The sequence below is a fragment of the Sinocyclocheilus rhinocerous genome, unplaced genomic scaffold, assembly GCF_001515625.1.
Source record: "Sinocyclocheilus rhinocerous isolate Xijiao unplaced genomic scaffold, SAMN03320098_v1.1 scaffold2232, whole genome shotgun sequence".
Lineage (NCBI taxonomy): Eukaryota > Metazoa > Chordata > Actinopteri > Cypriniformes > Cyprinidae > Sinocyclocheilus > Sinocyclocheilus rhinocerous.
Window position 1 is genome coordinate 309,074 of NW_015662925.1, and position 10,888 is coordinate 319,961.

The 10,888-nt window shown below is 38.1% G+C and overlaps 1 protein-coding gene across 1 annotated transcript in view; it reads right to left on the reverse strand.

The window, feature by feature from the left end:
* Nucleotides 1-427: 427 nt before the first annotated feature.
* LOC107728360 (KAT8 regulatory NSL complex subunit 3-like) overlaps nucleotides 428-10,888 on the reverse strand; it is a 22,268-nt gene continuing 11,807 nt past the window's right edge. The window contains exons 5-16 of the mRNA XM_016538498.1: nucleotides 9,196-9,312; nucleotides 8,882-8,980; nucleotides 6,544-6,615; nucleotides 6,383-6,457; nucleotides 6,103-6,260; nucleotides 5,949-6,012; nucleotides 5,561-5,749; nucleotides 4,423-4,579; nucleotides 3,840-3,917; nucleotides 1,495-1,674; nucleotides 602-712; nucleotides 428-435 (exon numbers count right to left, since the gene is read on the reverse strand). Of these exons, the coding sequence (XP_016393984.1) occupies nucleotides 428-435; nucleotides 602-712; nucleotides 1,495-1,674; nucleotides 3,840-3,917; nucleotides 4,423-4,579; nucleotides 5,561-5,749; nucleotides 5,949-6,012; nucleotides 6,103-6,260; nucleotides 6,383-6,457; nucleotides 6,544-6,615; nucleotides 8,882-8,980; nucleotides 9,196-9,312 (1,308 nt within the window). The remainder of the gene's footprint in view (nucleotides 436-601; nucleotides 713-1,494; nucleotides 1,675-3,839; nucleotides 3,918-4,422; nucleotides 4,580-5,560; nucleotides 5,750-5,948; nucleotides 6,013-6,102; nucleotides 6,261-6,382; nucleotides 6,458-6,543; nucleotides 6,616-8,881; nucleotides 8,981-9,195; nucleotides 9,313-10,888) is intronic.

A 10,888-nucleotide genomic window follows, 5' to 3' on the forward strand; every position in this document is an offset into this window, starting at 1 on the left:
ATGGTTGAATGCTGCTGCATCTAAAAGCCAGAGGGCGCTCTTGTGCAGAAACTCTAAATATGCCCCGCAGAGGAAGTACCATAACACGTAGTTCCAGGAAATGCCTATGGGCATCTTTCTATCACTGTACTTCAAGCCTTCTCAGGTATTTTCATGATAATAAAGTATATTTATAATGATGATGTTTGACAAGTCTTGCTTTTTCAAATGCACATTATAAGCAACTCAAACTCATAAGTGATTTCAGACGGAGCAGTACTTCCTACTGATCAAAGAGCCGTGCTTCACGGACAAGCCGCGCATAAAAACATAATCGCAGCCTTTGCGATATCATAATCGCAGGTCGATTTACGTGAGATTTAGTGTTAATCGCGATTTATCGCACAGCCCTATAAGAACACAAACAGCACTGGTCATTACCTCAAGACTAAAGACCTGTTCACACCATCATGAATGTTCAGAGTGAAAAGTAGTATTTGGTGTTGTTTGATAAACACAGCAAAAACAAAAATCTGCCTGAATATCAGACTGCATTTTGTGCCGAACGTTTGTGTTGGTGTAAACAGCCTTAAGAGTTTTTTTTCCCTCTTGTACAATGTACCTGGGGTGAAAAGATAAAGGTACCTTTGTGCACTGAGAAGCTCAGACAGCTCTTTTGCCCCCGATACCGTTTGGCCCACTGTCAGTCCGAGGGGCTTTCCTGACAAACCCACTGCACAGAAAACACCAATACAAATGTAAACACCTTGAGGTGGCAAGATACAGTCTAAGACACTAATTTTACGTGGGACTATGCATTAAGTGATTTTACTGAACAAGTACACTAACATTCAAAGGTTTGGGGTCAGTAAGTTTTTTTTTTAAATTAATACTTTTATTTAGCAAGGATGTATTAAGTTGATCAAAAGTAACAGTAAAGACATTTATAATGTTACAAAAGATTTCTATTTTAAATAAATGCCGTTCATTTGAACTTTCTATTCAAAGAATCCTGAATTAATGTAATCATGGCTTCCAAAAAATGAAGGAGACAACTGTTTTCAACATAGATGATAATCAGAAATGTTTATAATCATTATTATTATTATCAATTATTATGATTTCTGAAGGATCATGTGACAATGAAGACTTGAGTAATGATGCTGAAAATTCAAAATATTTTAAAACATAGTAAAAAAGAAAACTTACAGAAAACTAGAAGTTGTAAACAGTGGCGAGACATTCTTTCATAAAGGAGATAAATTGTAGCGCATGTTGTGTGTATCTGATTGACTTCCATAGTATTTTTTCCAGTAAATTATGACAATAACATTTTTGGGTGATCTATCCCTTTAAACTGAACAGCCAACTTTAATCAACTCACAAATCTGATTAATAAAGTCATCAATCTGCCTGAAAACTTCATAAATCTTCATTCCGCCCAAATGCATCAATATGCCGCACATAGTTTAACCAGCGGCTCAGTAGGCTGAATGAGGCCTTTGTTTTCATTACCTTCCTGAGAAGTTGAGCCAGCCGTATTTCCCACCGCTTCTCCGTGGGAGACGATGGTGACTTTGATCTTGGCTCTTTTGGAGGCTTTGGTGGGAGTGGGACTGGGCGTCTGTCTTCTCTTGAGGTGGAGCCTCAGGTCGTCTCGGTCCAAACCCTCCACCTGCTCACTGGGCACCGGCACTGAAACACACAATGCTGAAGAGTTAAGCACCAACAGTCTCCAACAACCTCTCAAGCTCACCGAGCGTTCAGAAGGAGCCAATACAGGTCATATGAAATCCTGCAGAGGTCAGTGGGTACAGATTAAGATGCTTTTAAAACATTCAGACCCAAAGTCATTTTGACATCAGTGTTTGGTTTGTGTGAAAGATGCTTTCAGAACTCCAGTGCACAAGAAGGAAATGCACTCAAGATTGCATAGTTCATATGATTTAGTAAATTTGCAATTTTAGTGTGAAAACTATCTGGCCTTTTTTTTTTTTCAGAAGTGAACCATTTCTCAATATTGCTGTTTTTGGTTGTTTTGATTGTCATTTATGATTGTTTTCTTCATTTATGTTTTGTTTGCTCATTTCCATAATATCAATTAGGGCTGCACGATAAATCGCATGCGATATTTAACGCAAACCCTCCACCTGCTCACTGGGCACCGGCACTGAAACACACAATGCTGAAGAGTTAAGCACCAACAGTCTCCAACAACCTCTCAAGCTCACCGAGCGTTCAGAAGGAGCCAATACAGGTCATATGAAATCCTGCAGAGGTCAGTGGGTACAGATTAAGATGCTTTTAAAACATTCAGACCCAAAGTCATTTTGACATCAGTGTTTGGTTTGTGTGAAAGATGCTTTCAGAACTCCAGTGCACAAGAAGGAAATGCACTCAAGATTGCATAGTTCATATGATTTAGTAAATTTGCAATTTTAGTGTGAAAACTATCTGGCCTTTTTTTTTTTTCAGAAGTGAACCAGTTACAGTATACTGTATTTGTCATTGCTGGTTGTATTGACAGAAATGGCTTTTGACGAGCGTCTTGCACTCCTTGCATTCCTTCCAATGCATTTCTGGCAGACAAACACAAATTATGTAGTAAAAACTTCAAGTCTGATAAAACTGATTTGGAGAAATAGCAATGTTTGTGTGAAATGAAACTCGTTTAATATCTAGTGTCTTCATTTTACATTTCGGTCACGAGTTTTCATTTTGGTGCATCACAGTTATTTGTACCACATTTCTGAACTAAAGAACACAATGTGAAAGATCTATGGGTTTAAGTGGATAGAACTGGAATTACATTTGAGTTTGGACAGTGCAATTGAACTAAATGTAAATCTTTAAATAAGCACTCAACTGAGCTGAACGTTTTGTTGGCCGATGCTGATATCTGGCCAATGGCCGATGTCACAATATTTAATTTAAAGATAATAAATTACACATGCATCATTTCTGCAATTAAATTCATATAAATTCATACATTTACTAATAATTAGCAGTATTTGAACTTTATACAAAAACTTCTATTAATCGTTTATTTCACAAAAATACAAGTTGTTATAAATATGAATAAATTGGAAATAAAAACTATAACCATTAATGTACTCGGTCTGTGTGCACTAGCCAGGTGACATTTTACATACAGCACACAGTGAATATGACAGAGGCAACTATATAAGTGCAGCATAGATTTAAACCAAGGATTTAATGTTGCTTGCTTATGCATGTCTAATGACATTTGAACTTTCCTGTCCGCATCTAATTCACACAGGATCCTTTGCATGGATGGACCATCACACATGTTTTATGCAGGTTGCAATGCACACTAGAAGATCTAACAGCTGGATTTGCAGAAGTTTGCTATTGTTTTTTAGATATTCAAAGACTTAAGAATGGCGACAGTATATGAAAAAGTATTATAGTGTATTGATTTCAATTATTAGACAGATCTGTTAAACAAAGACATTAATGAAGGCAGAGAATGGGAGCTGGATCCTACTTCCGATTCTTAACAGAAAAACAATTTGGCCGATGCCAATAATTAAAAAAAATATATATATATATAGGCCTAGGCGATTTATCAGTCAAATCCTACTTTAAATGTGCTTAAGGGTCAAAAGCCAAACAACGCACCTGTTAGGGAAAATAACAAAAAACTATGACTAGAGGGGTTTTTTTATTATGCATTTAAGCATTCACTATTGTTAGTTCCTTTAGCAAACACAAGCTGGTGAAACAGTAAAAGGGACATATGTGACACAGACATGACAGACAACCTTTAGTAAAGAAGGACAGACAAATGGGGCAGACTGATGGAAGACAGAAGGAAAAAGAGAGGGAGAGATACTCACCAAAGAGACATGAAGGGCTGCCAGGAGGAATGCTTTTCCTCACCAGCATATTATGTTTCATAAAAGCAGCGAACTGAGCTGTAGCGAACGGAAGACAAAGATGGAGAGAGTGAAGAAGGAAAGCAGAGGGGATAGAAAAGACAGGAATCACACACAACATTACTGCTTGATGGGATCTGAGACTCTCCTCAATATAGGGAGGATGTGACTGTAAATCCCAGAGGGTTAACGTTAGCTTTTCAACTGTAAACTGCGTAGCCCTTGTCATTTAACATGCACAGGCATCAGCAGAACAGCTCAGGGTTAAAAGAGGCCCATCAGACTTAACATGCCTCCGATACACACAGGATACACTTTTGCATTCAAAAACAAAAACAGAACTAAAAGCAAGGGACGAGAGACACATTACTACCGGTTTTGTTACCAGTGATGCATAAAATTGGTTGCCAGTCATATATTTTGTGCATTTATGTCTCACCAGGCAAAAACAGCCTTAGCACCACAAATAACAGCACAGACAAAAACGCGTCCTGTGTGTATGCTGTGTGGAGGGTTCTGGGGCTCAATCTGTGCAGTTACACACCTTGCGCTTGTTTGTGTGTGAGCACAGTTCCTGAGCGCTGCATGTGGGTCTTCAGCAGCTGTGTGGCAGTAATGAGACTGGATTTCTGAGCTGGAGAAAGTCCGACCATCTTGGGTTTGGGACTGGCTGTAGGACTGCTGCAGACACTGGACATATCCTGAAAGGGAAACATTATTGCAGAGGTCTGAATTACTTCACATGATCCATTGCCTCTTTATATGAACTAAAACTACATGTTCTGATTGGTTTTAGGCATGCTACTATGTGGTTACCAGAGTTTTTAGGGCCCTATGAATTCCGTGGTGTGGAAAAAGCGTAAAGAAACAAAGAAATCCTAAAAATGGAATTTACAGTATACCACAGAGTTTGGCAAATTTTGAATGAATAAATTAAAAGTAGAGCTTTACACTTAAATTAAAATAAATAATAATCTAATAATCATCATCATCACTTTTTTTTTCTTTAAGGAATAATCACAATTTTTCTTCAATGTTTTAATTTAAAGAGTAAATCTCTGTTTTGCAGCACTTTGCCAAAAAATAAAAGATTTGTATTTGATTACATGTTGAAAGATTGCTAATGCGTTATGTCTTCATTTGCCCACCGTTTATGATAATAAATTTGTTTTAAATCATAAATCCAGAAAACAAGTGTACTTTTTATTAATATTGTGTATATATATATATATATATATATATATATAAACAGTAAATCGTATACGTTTTATTATTTCAATTAATTAGACATTCTTTTTGATTACCACAATTTAATTTAGCCATTAAAATAGAATCCAGAAAAAGAAAAAAAAAAACTAAAACATAATTTGGGAAAAATAAAACCGAATAGAACGGAATAGAAGTTTTCTACGTAGATGAGGATAAAGCTGACAAAGCTTACACATATCTCCTGGTGTATCCAACATTTGTGACCCTGGACCACAAAACCAGTCATAAGGGTAAATTTTTTGAAATTGAGGGAACATGATCTTTACTTAATATCCTAATGATTTTTGGCATAAAAGAAAAATCTGTAAGTTTGACTCGTACAATGTTTTTTTGGCTATTGCTACAAATATACCCAAGCGACTTAAGACTGGTTTTGTGCTCCAGGGTCACATTTGTTTTCAAAATCTTCTCACCTCAGATCCAGATGGGGAGATGGATACCCTCACAGCAGGTGAAGAGGGTCGTGACCTCTCAAGGTCAAAGGGCAGCTCACGACGAGGTTTCTTCTTCTTCTCTGCATCCAAATCTCGAGTCTCACCGGAGCCATGGCCATGGCTCTCAGTACGGGTCAAAACTCCTGTCAGAAAATCAACTATCTCATCCTGAAAACAAAAGGGAAAAAAAGTCTGTGGCTAAACACTATAGAGGACACACAAGACCGAGCAGTCAGCTTTCCCTAAAATTAGACTTTAGCTGGTTCTGACCTTTAATTTCACCCTGAATGACATGTGAAATCAAGCTTAACTGATTTGAATACTATGCTTATTAATTTTGTGGGGAAGAGAAGTGAGAAGTACTGACTTGAATGCAGCGATCCACCATGGTCTGGGTCAGGCCTTCCGTCTTCATCTTAGTGGAGTTGATCCTGTAAACAAAGCCGAATGCTTTCAACCAGTCTATACAGAGTGCTTCCCCAGAAACACACACGTGAATGTCTGAAGACACAAACACAAACCTCAAGTTGTCGTCTGACCCTCCAACAACTACCATGCTGTTATCAGCCTGAATCTTCTCCCTGAACTCCTCCATGTTCTCAGGACTGCACTGAAGTGCGTTCTGACCGACCACAAACAGCACTGGAGTCTTCATGTCCAATAGCGGATCATCAACATCCTGACAAACACAGTCCAAACATTATACTTCAGCCAGCAATCTTTAAAGCATCTGCTAAATGTTCTCATGCTGCTCATCATGGCAAAGAGCAGGGAGAAACTATGAACTGTGTTTCCTCTTACCCCTCGGGGCCCATTGACAGTTTGGAGGGGGAAACCCAAACACACAACAGCAGTCACATACTCCATAAGGGACACCTGGACACAAACACAGACATCTATAAATTCATCAGTTTACAGCTGATCATAGACAATGCAGAAAACTAATGTTGAGAGAGACTTACATGACAAGAGATCAATGACCCCACATTCCAGCCCACCAAGACGATCGGCTTGTGAGGGAAGTGACTGTGAACCTAGAGCAAAAGAACACAATTATCTTTAAACATACTTCATGTTTAGTTTTTTTCCCCATCACCAAATATTATTTTTTTGGCACGAACATGATAATTTAAAATGACATACAATGACAGATAATTAAAAAAAATAATAATAATTGTCAAATTAAGCGTTAGCGTTAGTTCTGGCAGGTCACGTCAGTCAAGCTTGCATCAGCTGATTCTCAGCTGATCACATCTACCTATAGGAATACGACACCTATAGCGGCATTCCTATATAAGCTCTATTCAGTATTATTCAGCAGCTTTTCAGCTTGCTCAGGAGCAAATTACCCTCCACCATCCCCAGCTCCTCCTTTCGCCACAGTCAGGACTTGGCTTTCTAATATTCCTTGCTAATCAGACTCCTTTATCTTGAATAAAGTGTTACACTTAAATATCATTAAGTACATTAATGATATCTGCCTTGTTCTGTTCTGTTAACCCTAGGGGGGTTATTATTGCTGCTCTCCCTGCTCATTCATGACAGGCTGCATGGATGGGCAGGGAGTTTTTTGCCCAGAACAGAACCATACCGCCAAACCAAACTTTATGCTAAGTATCTATCATTTTGACGATAGTGGTCCTGACAGAACTGTTATTAAAAGCAGGACATTTTAGTAAAATATGTCATTTATAAACAAATTAATCATTTTAAAATAAACAATTCAACAACTTTATATAAATTATATCCAGTATTCAGCTGTGTAAAAATTTTTTCCCATACTTTACAAACTGTGGCTTGTTATTATTTTCTGTGGTATTCTAGACCAATTCCACAAATAAGTGCTCTCTATAAATTTATTTGTACAAACGATTAAGGAATATAAGAATATGCCTTTAATTTCTTATAATTACTAGACAATCACAAATTGATAACAAAATAAATTTAGGACATCTAGATGGACAAGAACAGCATTTATCTGACGTGATCAGCAAAGAAAAAAAAAAAGAAGAAGAAGAAAAACCTTGTAAATTCTTATACAATAATAATATATTTCAGAAAACAACAGTAAAATTACAATACTAATATTTATGTCTTAAAGGTGCACTAAGCGATTTTTGAAAAACCCTTTTGACCACATTGTCAGACCGTGTCCCAAAACACTCGCAGCCAATCAGCAATAAGGGGCGTGTCTAGTAATGATAGGGAGAAGAGAGCGCTCAGTGAGTACACAGGACGGATATTAGCAGATCGACTATAGATAGCGAGAGATCACAGATAAAAATAAATAAAAGAGGAAAATTTCAGAGGAACAAAACATTAAAAAGGAGGGTTACGATCAGGCAAGAGGTAGGACCCGCGTAAATATTGGAGCATCTTTCCAGCGGTGGAGAAACTCAAGGAGCGTGAAGGCCTGGAATCGGATGCCGAGGTTGCTTTGCTTTCAAAAGTTTATGTGCAGACCTTAAAGCTTTCCTTTTGTTGATAACAAATTTGGGAAGATGGTTGGCACGTGCTGCATTTTCAACCCAAACTCACAGCACTTGTAGAGCAGCATTTTCTGTGAAGCGCTCCAGGACACTGAAAACACTGGATCATGAGCTGCTCGCTTGTTACTGAACACAGTACCATGCTGCACTCTGAAACATGCACAGGTTACTGGCCGGATGACACGTATCACTGATTTATATACTCGCCAACACTGGGTTTTTTACATTTGCTGCTAAGAATGTGTTCATTTTGAACACTGTCTGAGTGCTGTTGAAAGTTACACTAAGCATAAAATAAATGCATTTTAAATGTATCTGAAAATGCAGCCAATTTTCCTCATATATTAAAGTGACGTGACATGTGGCCAAGTATGGTGACCCATACTTGGAATTAGTGCTCTGCATTTAACCCATCCAAAGTGCACACACACAGCAGTGAACACACACACACCGTGAACACACACCCGGAGCAGTGGGCAGCCATTTATGCTGCGGCGCCCGGGGAGCAGTTGGGGGTTCAGTGCCTTGCTCAAGGGCACCTCAGTCGTGGTATTGAAGGTGGGAGAGAGCGCTGTACATTCACTCCCCCCACCTACAATCCCTGCCAGTACAAGACTCGAACCCACAACCTTTGGGTTACAAGTCCGACTCTCTAACCATTAGGCCACGACTTCCCCCATGTGATTGGCTACATTATATACAATTCACATGGATCATACACCTGAGATCAGAAAAATCACATCGCTGACTTCTATAGTTTTCTCTAAGTGAAAGTGTCATTGGCTAGCTAGAGCTGTGTGTTGTTTTGTACCTCAATGACTTTTCCTCTGACTGTGCCGATCATGTGCTCTACACACTGCGTGATTCCGATGTTGGCTCCACTGCCCACATGAACGTTAATGGGAATGACCTGAATCACCAAAACAGACAGACACAAAATGCAGAATCAGTTTTATTTCAATCAGAAACTGAAAGGACTCTATGAATGCAAGAATAACATTAACACAATATTTTATTTACAAATGATGTTAATCTCAATGAAACCAAGCCTACATCTGAAATTATGATGGAGAACACAAAATCGAAGTGTTTGAGACAGCTGTATTTGCCTGTGATTCTGCATACCTTCCCTAAACAGGAGAGCTGAGACTGCCAGAATCTCATTCGTCGGGAGGTAGAGAAGGTGGGATTTGTTGGTCCTGAAGGGGCTATCAGGATCAGGGGGGATCCAGGAAGTTTACTCTGAAATAATAAACATGAGCACACAAATCAGATTCAGACAGCAATCAAGACATCCATCAGGAGTATAGCAGACATTTCCTGTTAAAGACTTTTATATTACACAAATACTACCACAAACAAATATCTCCCATTCTCAATAACCCTGTAAAGCCTGACATATGAAATTAGTATGAAATATGAAATTTTTTTAATTGAAGTTTATTGAACCTTCAGACAAAACATTAAAAATGAATCTTCAAAACAAATTTGATGCAGATGCTGGTATTCATATAGCCAAAAAGTGAGATTAAATTCTGATAGCTTGTAATGTGAATCAGTGGGATATTCATAACAGTATAGCAGACCACTTACACCAAATGCATATCAATTTCAGTTGTTACTCTCTCTCTCTCTATATATATATATATATATATATATATATAATAATTTATAATAGAAGTTATATTAAAAATATAAAATTGAAGTCTAAATATAATTGGTTCACATTATCAAATAGTTTGTTTGCTAAATGTGAGAACAGCCAAAACCCCTGCAGATATACATTCCGGGGCTCAGCTAAATCGATTCAAAGGTGCTTTTATTTATATATATAACAAAATGTCTTTAAGATAATATTTAAATGTTTAGTTTTATAATCAAAGCGCTGCTATTTTTATTATGGGGTCAAACAAATAATGCAATGCAATACAATGATAGTTGAGAGCAGTGTTGTGCAAGTTACTCTGGAAATGTAATTAAAATGACAGATTACCGATTACTCCCCTTTTAAAAATAATCAAGTTCTGATTAATTTATTTCAAAAGTATTTAGTTACATTATTAGTTACGTTACTTTTGTCTGTACATCAATGAAATTGACATGAAATAGTAAGTTTCATGACGCCTAGTAGGCTTGCCGTGATAGACGGTGTTGACGGTGATACCGGTGTTAAGCCGCAACACCGGTTACGTCACTTGCCCACCGCGGCACCGACCCCCACAATTGCCGCTATTTCAAAGTGAAAGTAAAATGCGCACGCCGCTTTTACAAGCTATTTAAAAGCGAAGGAAAGCTAGAAAAAGAGGGAACGCCCCCGCGGTGATACCGGTATTACCGGTGTTGTCACACGTCGATTAACCGGTGGGAAAATTTCCTCACCGTCACAACCCTAACGCCTAACCACAAAATCCCAGCATAAACGCTCCTGATAAAATATGTGTTATTAAAGCATCAACATTCAAAACCCACTGTTATTTTTAACTAAAAGCAAGCATAGGCTGCGGCGTGCATGGTTTGGAATGGCAGAATGCGAGCAAAGAGCGCTCCCTTTATAATCTCTAAAAAGCTGACATCTCAGTTCATCGCGATCTCACAAAGCTCTGTTATACCACAATGAATATATGTACAATGAATCGTTCATAATAATGCTCATAATTCGTGTGTTAATGAGAGGATTCGTGAGCACGCAAATTTCAGCACTGCACAGGAACTCCGGCGTTTGAGCGGTGAGTGGATTAACGCTTGCGCATTTTTAGTTTATATTAGTTGTTCTTGTTACAATAGATGAATAAAAATGTATTTGTTTTGTTTGTTTTGA